The following is a 21470-nucleotide window of genomic DNA, read 5'->3' on the forward strand; positions in this document are numbered from 1 at the left end:
TAGTCCTTTATTAGTAGATCCTACTTTAATGATAACAGCAACCATTTATTAACAGGTGACTAATGGCTAACATTTAAAGATATGCCCTGCACGTCAAATACGATGGTTTATGAACATTATTTCCTATTACTCACAATAACACTATAAAGTAGCTTCTTTCTGCTCAAAAATATGAACATAACTGGGGAATGCTGCAGGAAGAGCTAGAACTTTATTTTTATTTTTTAAAAGATTTGTTTATTCTTTAATAAATAAAGAGAGAGTCAGAGACATAGGCAGAGGGAGAAGCAGGCTCCTCGAGGGGAGCCCGATGTGGGATTCAATTTCAGGACCCCGGGATCATGCCCTGAGCTGAAGGGCAGATACTCAACCCCTGAGCCAACCAAGCCTTCCAAAAGCTAGAATTTTAAATCAAGTGCTGACTTCAGACCTTAGCCATGAGATTCTTCTGCCCCTCCTACTATCAGCTGCTGTGTAGTAAAAACTTGGAGGTCCCAACAAGGAATATAAGCAAAAGTTTTGAAAATGATGAAAGAATGGCTAATGGGCTCTGCCTTCATCACAAACAGCTGGTTCGATGGTCAGCTCTTCCCCTTCCCAGCAGATCTGCCTTCTTCATCCTTCTCCCCGACTGCCCCCTCTGCCTTGCCCTGGGGAAAGGGTCCCCTTTATTAATGCCATTCCTGGAGATGTGTTTACACAGGGCAGGAAACTTAATATCAACATTCCCCGAAGGAGAGTGTCTTGTCACTTCTGTGAAGCACTTCAGGCAGGGAGAGACCAGCCTCCTACCCAAATCAAAAGGCACTTACAACCTTTAAACAGAGTCTGGAGGGAGAGTTTGTTTCTACAGAGCCTCTTTGAGTTCCTGAGCTTGTCTGTTATGATGAGGTTGAGAGGCAGTTATTCATATACACAAAACTCTCCCTGATGCCTCAAGAGGCTCTCTAAGAAGGATCTTGCGAATCTATTCAAAGTGGGGAAGAGGGAACACAGTGGATTTGGGTGCTCAATAGGTAGGAAAGGACAAACTTGATGAGCAAAATTCTACAAGTCTCTGTAAACTAGTAGGGAAAGATTATAATCCACCTGGCTCTGGGGCCAGAATACTGATAGGATGTGATGACTGGCGGGGTGGGGGGTTGCTTAGGAAGCCTAAGGGGGCACCATCAGGACCCAGCAGAGCACCATAGGATCAAAGAATGAACCCAGGTGATTTTTATAAGGTACGACATGGAGGCCACCTAACCATTTTTTTTTAGCTTCCTTTCCAGGCTCCTCCTACCCAGCATCTGTTACCTGGACTGCCCCAGACTCTCCTCTCACCTTCGGTAGAGGTCAGCTCTGTGGAACTCCTCTACCCCTATCACTCTCCCCTGGACCCCAGGGGCTCTCGCCTGTTCCCAAGGCTTTAATCAGGGTGATGACCTCGCAGACTCAAGTTCATCCCGCCTGTCTCCTGGAAATCTCACCTGCATGTCTCTCGCCCATGCTACAGACCCAGCACTTCCAAAATACTGGTCATACCCTTAGGTACTTGTTTCCTTGTTGTTACCTTTGAGAATACTACTGGGGTCTTCTGTGCTCTTCTCTCTCTTCTGGGCCTTCTAGGTCTGGGCTGCCTTTCCAAGATCCTTACAAGCCCTCAATCTCCTCATTCCCCCTCCCCCAAATGGTTATGGAAGGGGACACGTTTATCCCTGGACTTCTGTTTCTCAGGTTCCTCTACAAGGATGCATCCTCTCCTCCTGCTCAACATCTCAGAAGGGCCAGACCGCAAGTGTGAGTATTTGAGCTCAAGGGCCCATACACATACTTTACGATGAATTCCAGATTTTATCCTCTCAGACAATGAACATTTATCTAGTATTTATTAGGTGATTGTATGTCCAATGCCAAAATGAATGAGGTATACCCTGAAAACACTTTCAGTCTACTAAAACTATAATGCAAAAAAATAATAATAAAAATAAAACAAAACTATAATGCAAGTAGAAAGATAGCACCATAAGATACAGTGAGAACACTGGCCCTGTTTGATTCTTGGGAGTTCTGTCTGGAGATATACCAAAGGCTGCCTGCAGAGATGTGAGCCCACTGCAGAGATTCCAATGAGAGATTCCATTCCAGCCTTCCTGCATTCACAAGATCCACCTTCTGCTCCCTCTTTGATACCAAAAGGCAGTGCAATCCTGTATTCTTTGATTCTTCCTTGTTTGTTTCCAATTCTTCCACAGTCAACTGAGTGAGAACAACAGAAAAAAGTTGTCTGCATAAAAATCCATTATGGAATTATTAGGGTAGAAAGAAAAAAAATGAGACTATCAGATACTGGACAGTTTGCCAAGGTGCTGGGTAATAATTGCTAACATCGTGATGTACTCCCAGTGTGTCAGGGCTCCAGTGTCCATGTCCTTCACCACCATGACAACAAGAGCAAGTCTGCCCTTCTAGAATCAAGAGCTAGGTTCAGAAACTCCAATTATCCTGGCCTTCCCGTCAAAGACCAAGATCCACTAAGCGTAAGCGGTAAAACCCAAGGGACTTTCCAGAAATACAGAATTTGCTCTACTCTTCATAGAAAGGCAGTCAAATAAGAGACTACCAGTTCCTGCCTGGTGCCCTTCCTAGAAGTGCCATCTATTTTCCGGACCCAGGAGTCAGAGACTGCCAGGTAGAAGGGGAAAGTGATGAGTTAGTCCTGGGCCATCGAGGGGCTTTTCATTTTTTTATTTTTTTATTATTTTTTATTTATTTTATTATTATTTTTTTTCATGGAGGGGCTTAAATGGGAATGTGGGGTAAGAAACTGTACTCAACAATTTACTCAATTCCCTATTCAAAACTTACTCCAAGGGCAGCCCCGGTGGCCCAGTGGTTTAGCGCCGCCTTCAGCCCAGGGCATGATCCTGGAGACCCAGGATGGAGTCCCACGTCGGGCTCCCTGCATGGAGCCTGCTTCTCCCTCTGCCTGTGTCTCTGCCTCTCTCTCTCTCTCTCTCTGTGTGTGTGTCTTTCATGAATAAATAAATAAAATCTTTAAAAAAAAACTTATTCTGGACTTTTTCAATTCAATAAATTAAGGTACTGGGGAAAAAAAGAAAAAAAAAAAAAAAGACAAGTTCCTGACAGGAAAGTAGAATCCCACAGAAATGAAGAAATGACTTGGCTTGGTCCACATGACTGGTCAGTGACCTGAGTCCTCAAATCCAGAGTTCCTGCCTTCATTTTGTGTCCCATTTGCTACTGTGTGTCTCCTCTTTCACACTGCCACCCCCACCAGGAGATTATCAGCTAAGCAGGAGAGCTATAGAGTAGGACTTTCCAGGACATGGAAGAACGGCTCAAAATCCAAAAGAAATGAAGCAAACTCAAATGCAGTTTCCAGGTGGGCAACTTCAAGGTGACCACCCCTGGCCTGTGTAAACTGGGGGAGGAGGGGTGCATGGAAGTAGTCTGACACATACTCCCACACTGCTTTGTCCTCAATCTAAGGCTATAGAGACTCCAAAGAAAGGTAATGACCACTGTTTTCCCCCATGCTCTTCTTTGGCCAATCTGGCCTGGTAATTCTCTCTGGCCTTTCCTTCCATGTCTTTTGCCTTTGCTCATTCTCCAGGGTAGAGAATTCTTCTGACAGCCTCTTACTGAGCCACTTGCTTTCTGTCTCCATGCCAGCCAACACACACACACACACACACACACACCCCTCTGTGTGTACATATTCCCAATTTACTGATTCAATATGTTTACACTCTATTCATAAAGCCCCAATTTACTGATTCAATATGTTTACCTTCTATTCATAAAGCCCCAAATTCCTCTGCCCGATTTCAAGGCGTTGCATATCTGGCCCCAACTGTGTCAACTTTGTCAACCCCTAAAATGGAACCAGGCTGCTGGAGTGCTGGGAAAAGTTGTGAGATATGGGTGATAATGTCCAAAATGCCCAACGTGGCCATCTGGGGTGGAGCACTGCATCAAGAGGTAAGGGGCAGGGGTAGTCCACCAGGAGTAACCCAGCTCATGTAGTTGAAGAGAAGCACAAAACCAAAAGCTGGAAACACCGGTTGTAACTTCAAAATCAAAAGGCAAGGAATGATCAAAACAAACACATGAAACTGGTTTTTGTAACAGATTGTTAGTCAAACAGATTGTTGAGGGCAGCCCAGGTGGCTCAGTGGTTTAGTACCGCTCAGCAGTTGGGTGTCTGCCTTCAGCCAGGGCCTGATCCTGGAGACCCGGGATCGAGTCCCACATTGGGCTCCCTGCATGGAGCCTGCTTCTCCCTCTGCCTGTGTCTCTGCCTCTTTCTGTCTCTGTGTCTCTCATGAATAAATAAATAAAATCTTAAAAAAACCCAGATTGTTGATGTTGTTTCTCTGAGATTCTCTGGATGTTATGGCATATAGTAAATGTGATATTATGGTGGGGTTGTTGAGAATGTAATTTTTGGTGTGGATGAAAAGATTCATAGCTGTAAAGATGCACGAAAGATGCAAAAAGGTGCAGCTTCCATGGAAAATAGTATGGTGGTTCCTCAAAACAACACAGAATTACCACATGATCCAGCAGTTCCACTTCTGGGTTTATGCCCAAAAGAACTAAAAGCAGGGACTTAAACACATATGAGTAGACCTATGTTCACAGCAGCATTGTTTACAATTGCCAAAAAGCAGAAGCAACCCAAAGGTCCATCACAGATGAATAAACAAAATGTCCTATATACATACAATGGGATATTACTCAGCCTTTAAAGGAAAGACATTCTGACACGTGCCACATTGTGGATGAACCTGGAGAACATTATACTCGGTGAAATAATCCAGACGCAAAAGGACAAATACTGTATGATTTCACTTACATGAAGTAACTAGTATCAAATTCATAGAGACAGAAAGAAGAAAGGTGGCTGACAGGGGCTGGGGAGGGTCGGGGATGGATATACAGTTTCAGTTGGGGAAGAAGTTCTGGAGAGGGGTGGTGGTGATGGTTGCACAAGAATGTGGATGTACTTAATGCCACTAAACTGTCCACTTAAAAATAGTTAAAATGGTCAATTTTATGTTGTATATATTTTAACACAGTTAGAAAAAGATGCATAAAAGGAAGTAAAAGCATTTTAGTCCTAAATTTCATTTGGACATATGGTCTCAACACACGATGGCTTTTATCTTATCTTTGTGGGATGGGGGAAGTTTTTCTTAACACTATATGGAATGACTAACCCAAGAGCAAAAAGCACAACTAGCAGAGCTAGCTCTAGGAGCGATGTTCAAATACCATTCCTCACTAAAAGGAGCCAGCGCTTCCTTAGAGGAAAAGGTCAAATCCAGGTCTGGGAACAGAAAACGCTAAGAAGAGCTTGGGATATTTTGTTGTATGGAAAGCAGGAAAGGATCAAACTAAGATTTTGTCAAAAGAACTCAGGAACTAATTTGGACAAGTTCCCACTGGCAAAGAGAACAATCTGAGCATCAATTAGGATAATAGCTGCATGGATTATAACACATCATATATGTTTAAATCTCTGAGTTCTTAATGTTACTAAAAAAAAATTCATTGGTAATCTCTGAAGGATGTCAGGAGGCTAATTCATTATTTTGAAAAGTAAAGTGAAAGAAGCAAGCACTCATCCTGGCATTTCTATACAAACTATATCTCAGGGTAACCAAATATTTGGTAAACTGGAGTATTTTTTATTGTTACAGATGTATTTCAGCTAATAAATGAGCATTAGAATGTCACCATTTGCAACCCCTAATGGAATAATGGATCTAGGCAATGCCCCTCACTAGCTGCTGAATGTGATCAAGCCTATTTTTCCAATTACAGATTTACGTGAAAAACAGGACTAAGGGGACGCCTGGGTGGTTCAGTGGTTGAGTGTCTGCCTTAGGCTCAAGGCGTGATCCCAGGGCCTGGGGTTGAGTCCTGTATCAGGCTCTGCACAGGGAGCCTACTTCTCTCTGTGTTTATGTCTCTGCCTCTCTGTTGTCTCTCATGCATAAGTAAAATCGTAAAAATAAAAAAAAAGATTAAAAGAAACTTGAGAGATACATCGACAGAAGCAGCATATGGACCTGATTTGAACAATCTAAGAAAATTAGAAAAGTGGATAATGTGAACACTGACTGGATATTTAATGATAGTAAGGAGTGATAGTTAATTCAAATCAGAGTATCACTGGCATTGGGGCTATATATATTTTTAAGTGTCCTGATATCTTTTCTTACATAAGTATTTATAGATGAAATGATAAGTTGTCTGGAATTTCCTTCAAAATAACGCAGTATGGGGGAAGAGGGGTATATAGGTAAAATACAGCTTGTCATGAGTTGATATTTGTTGAAGCTAGGGGATGAAGAGTCACTCTATTTTTGCATACATTTGAAATTTAATATTACAAAACTTGTCTGAAAGGCAAGAATTGAACTTAAAACCTTTATCTTCATCTCTCAACTGCGTGGGAGGTAGGTGAACTGGCTAATCCATCCTGTGGGGTCTAGTGGTACATTCCTGCATAAACAGTATACTTCCTTGTAATTATCTATATTCCCATCCGAGGCCACTCCTGGCACCTACCTCACCTCTAGAGACAACACCAGAAGTGGGTGAGAGTGGGACCCTGCCTCCTGGATTAACCCCCCACCCCCCGCCCCCATCTTCCCAGGGCAGGGATCTGGCTTGGGAATTGGAGTTGGCCTGGAATTTTGCCACTTCTTTCCATTTCAGCCTAAATACCCATCACCCAGCCACGCTGTGCCCTCCTGCTCATGCACATACATAAGGTCCTCCTTTCCATCAGAGTTCTCTAATTGCAAATGGGTGCAGAAAAAGAGGAGAGGCAGTCACGGTGTTGTCAGGGGGAGGCAAACACAAAACTAAGGGCCAATGTGTGAGCCTTGCTACACTATAATCAAAGTGATATGCCCAAAATGCTACTCGAATCCTGCCCACGGCACTGCTCTCCTTTCAAGTCTGCTCTCAACCAAGTCCAAGTTCAAACTCTAGATGCCTCAGCTGCTTTCCCGCCTTCCATCCTCCCACCTACATGGCATAATGGCCAGACTCAAGACACATCCGCGGCTTGGACTACCCTTCCCCTTATGCAGCACACCCTTAATCATTGTTTAGGGTACAACACAGGAGTTCCCTCCACCAGGAAGCCTGCTCTGAGGTGGCAGGGCCAGTTTAAGTACACTAAGGGCTCCCGTGGAACCCAGGTTTACCCTGTTAGTGCCCTCCGTACACCAGGAGGGTGCATTCACTTTTTATCTCTCCTAACACACTGTAAGCTCCTGGGATATAGAGGTCATCTTGTTCATTTTTTTTTTTTTAAGGTTTTATTTATTCGTGAGACACACACAGAGGCAGAGACACAGGCAGAGGGAGAAGCAGGCTCCCTAAGGGGAGCCCGATGCAAGACTCAATCTCAGGACCCTGGGATCACACCCTGAGCCAAAGCAGGTGTTCAACCACTGAGCCACCCAGGTGCCCCATCATCTTGTTCATTTTTGATCTCCAGAGCCTAACAAGTGCCCAGCTCACAGGAGGTGGGCAAAGATATTCGTTGGCTGGTTAACTGATGAAACAAATGATGTTCTGGAACTGGTGTTTGGAATGGAGCTCTACCCTCTATGGATCTCCACTGACTCCTAGAAACTCAGACACTGAAAGGGCTTAGTAATAACAGAAAAGCCAAACCAAAGGAAATATAAACTGAGACCAACTCTGAGGTAACTTGAACTGTGGTTTCCAAACCGCTGGGCCACCAGGGCTGCTGAACCATGGTTTCCAAAAGTTGTTCTTACATTTTAGTAGTTAAGTATTTTATTATGTATAAAAAATAAAACTGCCCATCAAACCCCAAATTTCACAGATACTGTTCCTTCAAATGAAGCAGGAAGCCATGGAAACCTACATGAAGAGACTCCATGAATTTGAGTTTGATGCCCAGGCAAAGCTCAGGAAGGTTACAAGTTACTATGATGCTCTGGTATAAAGAAAGACAAAACCAATATGAACTATCATTCTGGGGGGTATATAATACCCTGGATTTTAAAAAGCCCAAAGGGCCCTAGAGCAGCCCTTCTTACCATTTCTACTCCTGGTCTGATATCTGAACCTTACAAATGCTGGCACTCAAGCTAAGAGAGGCATAGCAAGCTGTCTAAAGTCATGCTGAGGAAAGGGAGAACACAGGATAGGGTTCTAGGGAACCTCAGTGCCAGACTGATTGGTGGGCCTTCACCTCATTGACTTCTCTTTCTAAAAAAGTGAGTTGAACCCTACTGCTCACGGTTCCTAGCCAATCAGAGCCTCACAAATCAACACATCCTGCAACTAACTGGTTGCCTCACTTCAAGGGGAAATCACTTAAAATGTATAAATGTATAAAATGTATAAATACGTTCTGGGTTTTTTTTTAATATTTTTTTCTTTATTTATTTATGATAGTCACAGAGAGAGAGAGAGAGAGGCAGAGACACAGGCAGAGGGAGAAGCAGGCTCCATGCACCGGGAGCCTGACGTGGGATTCGATCCCAGGTCTCCAGGATCGCGCCCTGGGCCAAAGGCAGGCGCCAAACCGCTGCGCCACCCAGGGATCCCCTGGGTTTTTTTTTTTTTTTAAGATTTTATTTATTTATTCATGAGATACACACAGAGAGGCAGAGATATAGGCAGAGGGAGAAGCAGGTTCCCTGTGGGGAGCCTAATGTAGGACTCGATTCCAGGAACCAGGGATCACAACCTGAGCCAAAGGCAGACTCTCAGCAGCTGAGCCACCCAGTTGCCTCTATGTTTTAGCTTTAAATTGGCTATATATTCAATAAGCCAGAAGATTGAAAAACTAAGTCTTTACACACAGCTCTCCCATTTGATTGGCTGTTTATTATTGGCAGTTCCTTGGCAGAAGGCAGTTCCTTCTGTCAATTTCCCATCTTTGCTCTACTTAAGGGATCTGACTTCAGGAGCCAGTCTGGGTCACTGATCTTTAAAAACTTTCTTCAATGCTTTAATAACTAAACAGTAACTTTTACGACTGTTTAAATATATACATATACACATGCCTGTATATGTATGGTAACTAAGAAGTTAAGGATTAAGGCCTAACAGTGGTTATCTTTGGGTGGTAAGATTACTATTTGTGTGCACTAGTTTATATGACTTTTTCATTTTTCCATATTAAACACATGTGGAGTTTAATAAAAGACGGATAATTAACTTTTACTGATATGATTTGAAAAAAATATACTATTTGCTTTTCTGAAGCCATCTTTGACCTAGAAAACATTTTCTTTTTTAAATAAGCAGTATTTTCCTATTAAGTGTGTACTCTGAGAACCACATTCTTTATATAGGGTCAAGTTAAGTTCTTTCTATGTGCTAGGGAAAGGTTTTATTTGTTGTTTGTTTTCCCCCCACCTAGTTAATTTCGTGGGGTAACTTGTATTATTGCCTCTCTTTACCTGGTTTGATTTATGATCTTGGAAGTCAGGTCATTCTTTGCTAGGTCGACGAGAGAAAGAAAAAAAAAAAGGTTTCCCCACCTAATACCTGATAAAATATCTGAAAAGGTCATTGCAGACCTTGACAGAAACATACGATTTCAACCCAATCTGATAAAACAACAACTAGAAAACTTTTATCATAAGAACATAACTTGCTATTTCCCAGCTCAATTGACTGAACTTTTTTTTTTTATCTGAAATGACAGACATCATAAGATAGGAAAAGCTGCAGATAAGAAACCAAACTGAGTTGTCTTGAATCAGATCCGATTGTCTGCCCCTGGTTCAAACTCCCACACCTGCTCTGAATGGGTCAATGAGAGTCTCTCTTGGCACGGTCCCTGAGGGGTTTGGAAACATTGCAAAAGTGGTGAACTTTGAGACTTCAGCGTTTATTCTGCGATTATAATTAACCTGCTCACCAGTTGCTATTGATCAATTCTGAATGGAGGTGATAAAGTTTGACTGGATTTCTAGAAGTAAAAATGGAGCTTTAAACTGGGAAGAAAAAGGGAAGACTACAAAAAAATAATTTAAGAATCAATTTCCGTTTTAAGATCTGCAATTAGGGAATCCCAAAGCTTTTGGTTTAATAATCTATCAAACTACGGCGGTATCTCCTTAATTTCTCATTCTCCAAAATAAAGTACATCTGTGATTCAACACAGAGTGAAAGATACCCTTAACACTCAACTTGCAGGGGGTTTTCAATGACTTTAAATGTATGGAATGGCTTACCTGCCTGGATTATACTCCTCTGGTGGAAAAAAAGATACTTAGAGCCCTGAAGTCAGTTTTGGGACTCCTGCAAAATGCTGAAGGCCAGAAAACCAAATTCCCTTCTTCCAGATAAGAGGCTTGAATATCCTGGCTCAATTCTGATTACAGAGCAGTAATAGATAAAACCATAGGCCCCCTGCCAGAAACGAGAAAGCTTCCACTGATCGCTTCTGGGTTCAGCTCAGCCCAAGTCCATGGGGCTCTTGCAGCCAGAGGTTTTAGACACTGTCCTCATATATCCCCCTATTCTCATCTTCATTAAAAACATAATTACTACAGTGCTTTTCTCCCCTCCTTTCTCTGCTCCTACCACAAATACATGTCAGAGAAGAGGGACTACAGAGAAGCTGCTTCTAGTTTTCTTTTAGGAAAAGGATTTTTGAGATAGCCATATGGTTTTGCTTTTTCTTCTTTTGCAGCCAGCAATCCCTCCAGAATGAGAGAATCCTCCAGTTTGGAGGTTGGAATTCTGGGAAATCTCTCTTTAATTCTCTGCACAAGAGAATCAGGAGGCTGAAAAAGATGTTAGAGCAAGGCAGGGATTCCTAATGTTGTACTCTCCAAGAGCAAGATGCACAGAATCAGAGTGAGATGGAAGGCTACTAGAGAGGCTATTGGACCTGGAGAAGAATTGGTGGGAAGCAGGAACACAAAGGGAAAAACTATATTGGGGAGAGGGTGCAGGTGGAGACCAAGTAATAGAAAATCCTAAAATTTCTGCTAGAAACATCGGGGTGCAGGTGTCCCAGCGTTTCATTGCATTTGTATCTTTGGGGTAAATCCCCAACAGTGCAATTGCTGGGTCGTAGGGCAGATATATTTTTAACTGTTTGAGGAACCTCCACACAGTTTTCCACAGTGGCTGCAATGGCCACGATAGCCAAACTGTGGAAGGAGCCTCGGTGTCCAACGAAAGATGAATGGATAAAGAAGATGTGGTTTATGTATACAATGGAATATTACTCAGCTATTAGAAATGACAAATACCCACCATTTGCTTCAACGTGGATGGAACTGGAGGGTATTATGCTGAGTGAAGTAAGTCAGTCGGAGAAGGACAAACATTATATGTTCTCATTCATTTGGGGAATATAAATAATAGTGAAAGGGAAAATAAGGGAAGGGAGAAGAAATGTGTGGGAAATATCAGAAAGGGAGACAGAACATAAAGACTGCTAACTCTGGGAAACGAACTAGGGGTGGTAGAAGGGGAGGAGGGCGGGGGGTGGGAGTGAATGGGTGACGGGCACTGGGTGTTATTCTGTATGTTAGTAAATTGAACACCAATAAAAAATAAAAAATAAAAAAAAAAAAAAAAAAAAAGAAAATCCTAAAATTTGAGGGGCACCTGGGTGGCTCAGTCGGTTAAGCATCTGCCTTCAGCTCAGGTCATAATCCCGGGGTTCTGGGATCCAAACCCTGCATAAGATTATCTGTTTCCCCCTCTGCCTTTGTGTCCCTCCCCTTCATGCTCTCTCTCAGTAAATAAAAAATAAACAAAATAAGAAAAAGAAAAAAGAAAGAGAAAGAAAGAAAGAAAGAAAGAAAGAAAGAGAAAGAAAAAGAGAGAAAGAAAGAAAGAAAATAAATTGTAAAGTCTGACTCTTTCAACCACCATGCATGTTATGGTCCTGAAGTGCCCTCATCGTAAACTTGGCAAATACAAGGGAGGTAAATGAAAGGAAAGTATGGAAGTCCAGAAGTTGGACTTAGAGGAGTTCTAAACCAGAGCTGTTGCTTACTACCAATGGGAACTTGGGCAGATTACTTAATCTTTCTGAGGATCAGCTACCTCTCCTGCAAAATGGAGATATCTGCCTCTCAGAAAGGACTTAAAAGTCCCTATCACCTGACAACTTCCCCACTGACCCCTGATAAAGGATCCAACTTACTGTACATAAATTGCATTACAGAGAGCAAGATAGAAGCACATATGTAGCACAAGATAAAAGCTACTGTCCCTAAAAAGTTGTTAGCTAGTTTCCAAACATTAATGTATCCAAATTTGTAAATTTATTTTGTACAAAATAAAACAGATTAGAGGTTATTCCTATTATAATCCCACTCATATTACCTTACCTATTTTCATTAGGTGACAAATAGCTCTGTAGATAGCCAATAAAATGTTTAAATAATCCTTCATAGAGTGTGTTACATGAGACCCCGTCATGGACCATAGAAAGCCAACAGAACAGAGTGATACCCATTCCCAAACCTTGAGACGGCCTTATCACCTGCACCTTATTCAAGTTGTGCAGACCAAAAAAGTTACCAGGAGACAAATCCTTTCAGATGTCAAAAAAGCTCCTTCAAGTTTTTTTTTAAAAAGCAGCACCCAAGGGCCTCCAAGAACCGCTCTCCTCTAGAGCAAAGCAATGGAAAAACCCGCAGTCCTTCCTCTTTCGTATGCAAACAAAAGCAGCAACATTTGCAACTGGCTTTGGCTCCACATTCGGTACAACTCAATTGCCTTAAAAGGACACGCTGAACAGAACTGGTTAAAAGACTCACCTTGCCTTGGGGGAAGGTAATTTGTCTAACATAATTCTATCACTGCCTTAGTGGTTCTCTGGTTCTAGCCCCAATACAACTTGAGGGAGAATTGCCACTGCAGGAGAGGGCACCTGTGTATGTCCCCCCAATGCCAGTAATTTGACAATTGCTGAGATTTGCTACCAATAGACATTACTGAGCATAGGATAAGGGTTTTTTTGTCCCCTGGTAAAGCAATCTCCTATTGGATAAGCAAAAACCGGAAAGCTAAATTCAATAAACAACAATTTACATTACAAAGCACTTTTCTTGTGCATCCTTAACTCTAAATATAGAACTCTGTTTTAGGGGCACCTAGGTCGTTCAATTGTCTGTTTGGGTTTTTTCTTTTCTTTTTTTTTTTTTTTTGGTCGTTCAATTGTTAAGTGGCTGCCTTTGGCTCAGGCCATGATGGGGGTCGTGCGATCCAACCGGAGCCCCCATATCAGACTCCTCTCGAGCATGCTCTCTCTCAAATAAATAAATAAAATCTTAAAAAAAAAAAAGAACCCTGTTTCAGACAAAAAGGGAGAGGGCCTCTCAGTAAGTTAAGTCATGAATGCTATATGTCTCTTTAATAACTTAATTGGTTTAATTTTTTTAAATTGGTAATATATTCACATGGTTCAAATTCAAAAGGTTCCCTTGTCACACCACTGTTCCCAGCAATGGTTATTCACAATTATTCACAAGAGGTGGAAACAACTCAAGTGTTCATGATGGATGAATGGATTTTTAAAATGTGATATATACATAAAATGGAATATTATTCAGTGTCGAAAAGCAAGGAGATCATATGACAATACAATGTGGATGAACCTTGAGGGCATTATGCTAAGTGAAATAAGCCTGTCCCAAAAAGGTGAATACTATACATGAGGTACCTACAGTAGTCAAATTCACAGACAGAAATTAAAATGGCAGTTATCATGGGCTGGACAGGAGGAAATAGAGTTATTATTCAATTGGTATAGAGTTTGCAGTCTTGCAAAATGAAAAGTTCTGAAACCTGTTTCACAATGATGTGACTATATTTAACACTACTGAACTGTAAACTTAAAAATGACTAAGATGGTAAAGAATAAAATCAAATCGAACTCAACTTTAATATTCCTATATTTTTTTAACCTCCCACTATTTCAAAAGTATTTTCTTATTTAATGGGCTTATAAAGAAGCACAGAAGTGACTATTAAAAATGGTTAAGTTAGTTAAAAATTCAAAAATTCCAGTGGTGCCTGGATGGCTTAGGTGGTTGGGCACCTGACTCTTGGTTTCAGCTCAGGTCTGGTCATGGGATGGAGCCCCGCTTCGGGCTCAGCTCTCTGCAGAGTCTACATGAGATTCCCTCTCTGTCTGCCTGTCTCCCTGTTAGCTCACTCTCTCTCTAAATTAAAAAAAATAAATCTTAAAAAAAAAATTCAAAAAGTTCCAAGGCATATGTGGTAAAAATACTTTCCCCAACTTTATCCTTCACCTACCCAGTTATCCTCTCCATGGGCAATCGACATCAAATGCATGTATTCTTCTTCTTTTTTTTTTTTTTAGTGGGCTCTACACCCAACACAGGACTTCAACTCAGGACCCAGAGATCAAACACTAAGCTGAGATCAAGAGTCAGACTCTTAACCAAAAAAAGCCATCCAGGGGCCCCTGCTCGGTTTTTTTTGTTTTGTTTTGTTTTTGTTTTGTTTTTAACACAAGTAACATACAATATACATATCTTGTACTTATAAATATCTTGGAGACGACTCCATACCATAATGAATTTCCTATTTTTTAAAGCCTACATGATACCTACTGTTTGCATGTACGATATGTATATCAACAGTCCCCTGATAATGCACATTTAGGTTATTCCCAATTTTTGTTATTACAAACAGGGCTACAACTGTGCCAGTGTATTTGGAGAATAAATTCCTAGAAGTTAAATTTCTGGGTCAAGGGTATCTACTTTGAAATTTGTTGGATATCACCAAGGGCTCTCCTTAAAAGTTGTACCAATTTACACTCCCACCCACAGGTATCAGAGTTCCTGTTTCCCCACGCCTCAGAGTATGTTTGTTTTCTTAGCTCATTTAAGTTTCAAAAAAAAAAAAAAAAAGGAAAGGGATACAGAAGAAAGTGTTATCTAAAACTGTCTCCTGTGCATCATTCTACCTGAGTGCTTAGAAAGTGCCCAGCAAATGTGGCCTGACCTTTTGATGGGACACAATTGGGCAAGTGACAGATCTCACTGGAAGCAGTGACACACCCCTGGCCACCCCGCACACACCTTCCCCATTTAATTGGCTCTCAATCTAGCACCACACACCAGCCCCAACTCTGACTGACCCGCTCAGGGTGGTAACCGGAAAGTCAAACAACTTTGGTTTTCTCAAAGACTGACAAATCATTCTCTGGCCAAACAAGCTACTTCAGAGTTGATCTTGCAGAGTTCCCTATATAAATGAACTGGCTCTGAAAGAAACTGGCTTAATTGATAAGCAGTTTCCCAAAGATCCAGAAAACACTTTGGAGAGTTTTCCACTGACTTATACCATAAACAAACTCTCACAACACCATGAATGAGGCAAAGCTTTTAAAGGAACCACCTGGCTGACACTGGGTGATATACATATATTTCACTGTTATTTTTTTAATCAACCCTTAAAACTATTTTAAAAATCTGAGATCCTGGGATGCCTGGGTGGCTCAGTGGTTGGCTCAGGGTCAGTGATCCCTGAGGTCTGGGATCAAATCCTGTATCAGGATCCTTGCAGGGAGCCTGCTACTCCCTCTGCCTATGACTCTCTCTCTCTCTCTCTCTCTCTCATGAAAAAATAAATAAAATATTTTAAAAAAATTAAAAAATAGTAAAGATCTGAGATCCTCTGGCAGTATTAGAATTGCTTGTTTCACTATTACCCCAAAGAATTGTTATTTCGTAATAAAGCACATGTTCCTCGCTTTTCCAGTAACATCCACTACAATGCTATTTCCTTCATGGTATATTTACACATAATTTCCATGGTCTCCTTTTCTGCTTTAAGTATTTGCAGGCATTAATTAAAAAACCAACTTCATTGTGGTATAACATACATACAACCAAATACTCCCATGTTAATAGTGTATTTCCACAAGTTTTGACAAAGTGTTATACCTGTGTAACCACTCTGGTTCCTTTACAAGGAGACACAACTCTAGTACCCTGCCCTAGCTATCTCTCTCACATGCACATGGACATGGGCTCTAGCTCTTGAAATGCAAGAATTCCCTGAGCAGCTCCACTGGCACACAGCAATGCACCCTCTCCTTAACCACTTTCAGTACCCAAGGGGTTATTATTAAGAGAAGCCATGTTCCATATTCTAATTCAACAACTACAATCATGTGAGAAGGTGTTCTTGCCAATCCTAGTGTTCGCTTACCTGGAGCAAGCAACACAAGGTTAAAAGGTCATAGACTTCTGCCTCGCAAGACATTTTTTTAAAAGATTTATTTATTTATTGGAGGAGAGGAGAGGGGCAGAAGGAGAGGGAGCTAGAATCTCAAGCAAACTCCCCACTGAGCACAGAGCCAACAAGGAGGGGCATGCAGTTGGGTGGGGGTGGGGCTTCTATCTCAGGACCCTGAGACCTTGAGCTCATCTGAGTTCATAACCTGAGCTGAAACCAAGAGTCAGATCCTTAACCGACTAAGCCACCCAGGCAACCCATTAAGTATTTTTATACAGTCATTCTCCTCTCTCTCTCTCTTAGCCACCCTGTGACTTCTCCAACCTAAAACCGCTCCAGTGGTTTCTCAAGAGTTGCAGAACCCTCTTTCATCCTGCTCCCTTTTCCCCAAGGCTCCCCAAGGAGCCTGTGAAGCAGCCACCCATGTGTGTTTTGACCTGGGCAGAGTACTGCGGCAATTGCCTCCTAGATCTCTACTCAAATATTTGCCAAGTGCCCAGCATGTGCCTGGCACTTAAATATGAGTAAGACTGTACCTGCCCTAGGTAAGGTCACATAATTCCATTAATGTAGCCTAATTGATGATTTCAACAGTTGTTTCAGGGTCAGGCACATATTGAACTTGGAATGAATTGAAGTTCATATACCTTGCCATCAAGGCAAAATAATTCCCTCCAACCCAAATGCAGGGCTTTACAGAGCTTTGTTAGCTTTTATTACTTTGAGTTTTGTCTTTTCCAATAGCCAACATAAGAACTCTGACAAGATATTAACTATATTGTTGAAAGTTAGTACTGAAAGTTAGTACTGAAAGGCAGTTAGTACTTCATTAAAAAATAAAGCTGGGGCAGCCCAGGGTGGCTCAGCGGTTTAGCGCCGCCTTCAGCCCAGGGCGTGATCCTGGAGACGTGGAATCGAGTCCCGCGTCAGACTCCCTGCATGAAGTCTGATTCTCCCTCTGCCTGTGTCTCTGCCTCTGTGTGTGTGTGTGTCTCTCATGAATAAATAAGTAAAATCTTAAATAAATAAATAAATAAATAAATAATAAATAAATAAATAAATAAATAAATAAATAAAGCTGTTCTCTTATTTCTTCTCATTGAAACTGAAACCAGTTTCTGAGGTGAAGAGTGACTTAGTCTGTGTGGTTTTACCTATGGCTGTAAATATATTATTAACGCAAAAGCTAGGCAGTATGGGATTATTTCACAGTACTATGAAATGTGATGGTAAATGAGGGTATAACTTTTTTTTTTTTTTTTCCAAATTGCAGGTGCTGTGCTTTTCCTGGCAAACTCCTACTTACCCTTCCAGACCAAATGCAAATGATACCACTTAGGTGGAAACTTCAAGATTCCCAGACATGGGGCACCTGGGTGGCTCAGCAGTTGAGCATCTGTCTTTGGCTCAGGGTGTGATCCTGGAGTCCCAGGATGGAGTCCCGCATCGGGCTCCCTGCATGGAGGCTGCTTCTCCCTCTGCCTGTGTCTCTGCCTCTCTGTGTCTCTCATGAATAAATAAAATCTTTTTAAAAAAAATTCCCAGACGGGAGAAAGAGCCATTTCTGTCTTTTCTCCTTTGCTCTTAGACAATACTGCAGCATGCTACTGGGTCATGTGCCTAATTTCATGTCTGTTTAGGATGACCAGCCATCCCTGTTTATTGGGGACTGCCCTAGGCTTCACACCCCAAATTCCAAGTCCTGGGAAACCCCTCAGTCCTGAGAAAATCCGAAAAAATAGGTCACTCTACATGATAGTGAATAGCAGTTTAACAAAATAGCTTTCTCTTAGGAGAGGCCAAAACCAACTACTTCATAAACACTGCCTTTTCTAATTTAAGACAATGCTGAAAGTAGTTAAGATTATCCCATTTTACAGAAAAAAAAGAAGAACTGAGAGAGGTAAGTAACTTGCCCAAGATTGAAGGGGTACCCGGAATTAAATGAATGTTCGCCTGTCATACTACCAAACTGTCTTGCCATCTGAGGGCCAGGTGGCAACTCCAAACAGCAGGGTCTCAATAAATATCATGGAATCAGTAATCACTTATCATCATGCTTCAATCACTAGGAATCAGCTAATATGCCAGAGTTGGTCCTTGATAAAGCCACCAGGCATTTACAGGAGGGTGCCTGGGATAGGAGGAACAGGATAAAAAATATTTATTTACATGCACTGCTTTTAAATTGACTTGCTTTTTTTTTTTTATAAGTGCCACCTGCAGAACATACTGAAGATGTGAATGCCAACACTTTCCGCACGCCTCATATTCTCTCACAAAGATAACGTGGAGGCTTTCATGACCACCATTTAACACACTTGGCTATGTATAGAGGAGATAATCCAGCTGCTAGGCCAGACCCAAGGACTGTCTTCAGGTGGGGCTTCCTGTACTAGTGGGACAGAGCAGAGAGTATTGGGAAGACAGGCCACACTTCTCAGCAAGGAAGTGCTCCTTGGAGGTCAGCTTGTCATTTGTTGACCTTGAAATCTGGGAAACTTCTTACTTCAGCACTCTCCTAAATGGTATGGGTTGCATTTTAGAATTTAAATACTGTGCGCACTCACACAGTTTTGTGTGTGTTGTTGTTATTGTTGTTGTTTTTAACATTACTGTGGTTGTAATTCTGATGACCAGAAAAATATTTCCTCCATTTTTGGACTTTGAACTTTTTTTTTTTTTTTTTCCCTAACCAAACACCAAATTCTCATTCCAGGTTATAGGGGTTAGGCAGCAACCTTTCCACTCCCACCACAAGTTAAAAGAAGTGGAACTATGGGGGCCATTTCTCCCTATTTTAAAACATAAGTTCTAGAAAGATTTCTAGAGACAACTGAGAGTTCTGAGAATGCAGGGCCAAACGGCTGCCGCCAACACACCCATCCACAGCTGCCATTGTATGGAGATGCTTCAAGCGAGCTATCTCGCTCAGGCCCTCCAAAAGGCTCCGGAGCCAGTTACCCCTCCTCCCCTGGGGGGTGCCGTCTGGCTCCCCTGAGAAGGGGAGGGGGAGACCGGGAGCCGCAGACCCTGCCCGGCGCCATTTCCACGGTTAATCAGTTTACCTGGGATGTGTATTTGGCTGGACCCCCCTGGGGACCCTCCCTGGCCACCCAGGGTCAGAGGATAATTTAAAAGCTCTTCAAAGCCGGGACCCTTCTCAGAGCCAGCCTAAGACTGGAAACCTGGGAGGGACAGGCTTTACTCTTCAAAGTGAGAACAAATGTGAAAGGATTTAGCACTTAGTAGGTAGTCAATAAATGTTAACTTTGTTTCTCAGGTCTGGGCTTCCCTTCCCCCCACCACCCCAGCCATCTCCAATCAAACCCGATCCTGTCCCTTCCTGAAATTCCACAAGACCGCAGGTCGTTTGCATTTTGAACTAGTGGTTGCCACTTCCCTTTCCAGACCCTTCCCCAGACTTCATTTCGTTCATCTGCAGATCGGCGCAGGAGAGCGCATGTTTGCCGTCCTTCCCGGGGCTGACTTTCACAGGAAATATTAAATTGTACCCGTTACGATTGTTATTTGTAACCTCAACCGTCCGGACGGGAGGACGCTCAACTTACGGAAGCTGCCGCCAAGTCTCCATTTAAGTCAGGTATTAGAGAGAAGCCCCTCTGCGCTTCGGCGTTCCTGGACGCCGAGGAGGCGCGCGCTGCCAGCGCAGCCGGTACCTGCGCGGCCGCAGACCCGCGCACTGCGCAATACGCTCTGGCCCGAAGGCACCCACAAGGTGCCAGCCCCAGCTCAACCCCTCTCGGCAGCTCTAGTTCCTCCTTTGTTCCAGGTGTGAAATCCCGACGGGAGCATAATGTGCCGCTCGGAAGGATCCTCCAACTGGGCCGCCAAATGGCCCAGAAGATCTTGGGCTCTATCTAAGCCACCGTAATCGGTTTCCCCGCTGAGGACTCCAGGGGAGGGCCGAGGGGACGCGGGCGCAGGGAGCCCGCGATCGCTAGCGCTGTGCACCAAGGCTCCCGGGGCTGCTCCTCCCAGCTGTCCAGCGAGCCTCGTTGGCCTCCCGCGGTCACCTGCACCTGGGCATGGCTGGCTCAGACACACGACGTCTGGGGCTGCACGGGGACACCCTCGGACCCTGACACCCCGCAGTCCTCTCTCTTCCAGAAAAGCATGCACAGAGCAGGCTGGCCCTCCCTGAACTGAATCTGGGCTCCTTGGGGCTGTGACCTTCACCGCCGCCAGCTCTCGGCACCTCCAGCTTCTGCGCCCACCCGTCTGTCTCCTTGGAGGCTCCCGCATCCTGCCCCCATACGCGCACGCACACACCTGTGAAAAGTCCAACGCTCCCCCCCCCCCCCGCCCCGGCCCCGGCCCGCCCGGCGCTGGCGCTCAGTACTCACCGAGGTTGGGGTGTCGGGCGGCGGGGTTGGCCCTGCCGGGCAGGCTGTGCAGCACCGGGCTGTCGAAGGGGCCGGCGGAGGCGGCGGCGGCCGCGGCCCAGGACGCGCCCACGTCGGCCATGTAGGCGGGGTAGGGGCTGGAGTAGGAGCCCGCGAAGCCCGCGCGCCCGTACTGCTCGCGGCCGGCCAGGCCCGCGCCCGCCGCCCCGCCGCCCCCGCCGTAGGCCGCGGCCTCCCGGGCGGCGGCGGCGGCGGCGGCGGCGGCCAGGGACCCGGTGGTCCCCGGGAAGGAGAAGCGCGGCGACACGGGCGGGGGCGTGTAGGCGGCTCCGTCGGCGCCCGCCTGGCTCCAGCCCGGGCTGCCCTGCTGGGCTCCGGGCCCGGCCGCCGACGGGGCCCCGCCGGAGCCGCCGCCCGAGGAGGCCCCGGACGCCGCGGCCCCGCCTCCGCCCTGCAGGTAGGACAGGCCCAGCACGGACGAGGGCACCCGCGGCGTGGGCACGTAGACCGGCGAGGACGCGGCGCCCGCGCCGTGCATGAAGGCGCCGGGGCCGCCCGCCTCGTAGGCGCCGGGAGGGGGGCCGTGGTTGGCGGCCATGGCCAGGCTCTGGTACATCGCCCCTCGAGCCCCGGGCGCCCGGGCCCTCTCCCTCACTGGCGGGCCAAGGCGCAGCGCGGGGAGACAGAAGAAGGACAATTAAAAAAAATAGTGATGATCGTGTACGGGTGAGGGGCTGTCGCGCAAACGAAGGTCAAAAATCAAAAGTAAAGAAAAACAGATCTCTCAAAAAAATATGAACGTATTAAATCCAGAATCGAGCCAAAAAAAGAAAAAAAAAA

The 21470-nt window shown here is 44.2% G+C and overlaps 1 protein-coding gene across 1 annotated transcript in view; it reads right to left on the minus strand.

Moving 5' to 3' along the window:
- Positions 1–21246, minus strand: part of GATA4 (GATA binding protein 4) — a 51338-nt gene extending 30092 nt beyond the window's left edge. The window contains exon 1 of the mRNA NM_001048112.1: positions 20631–21246. Coding sequence (NP_001041577.1) covers positions 20631–21246 — 616 coding nt within the window. The remainder of the gene's footprint in view (positions 1–20630) is intronic.
- Positions 21247–21470: the final 224 nt, after the last annotated feature.

Source organism: Canis lupus, chromosome 25 (assembly GCF_011100685.1).
Source record: "Canis lupus familiaris isolate Mischka breed German Shepherd chromosome 25, alternate assembly UU_Cfam_GSD_1.0, whole genome shotgun sequence".
In the NCBI taxonomy this organism is placed as follows: domain Eukaryota; kingdom Metazoa; phylum Chordata; class Mammalia; order Carnivora; family Canidae; genus Canis; species Canis lupus.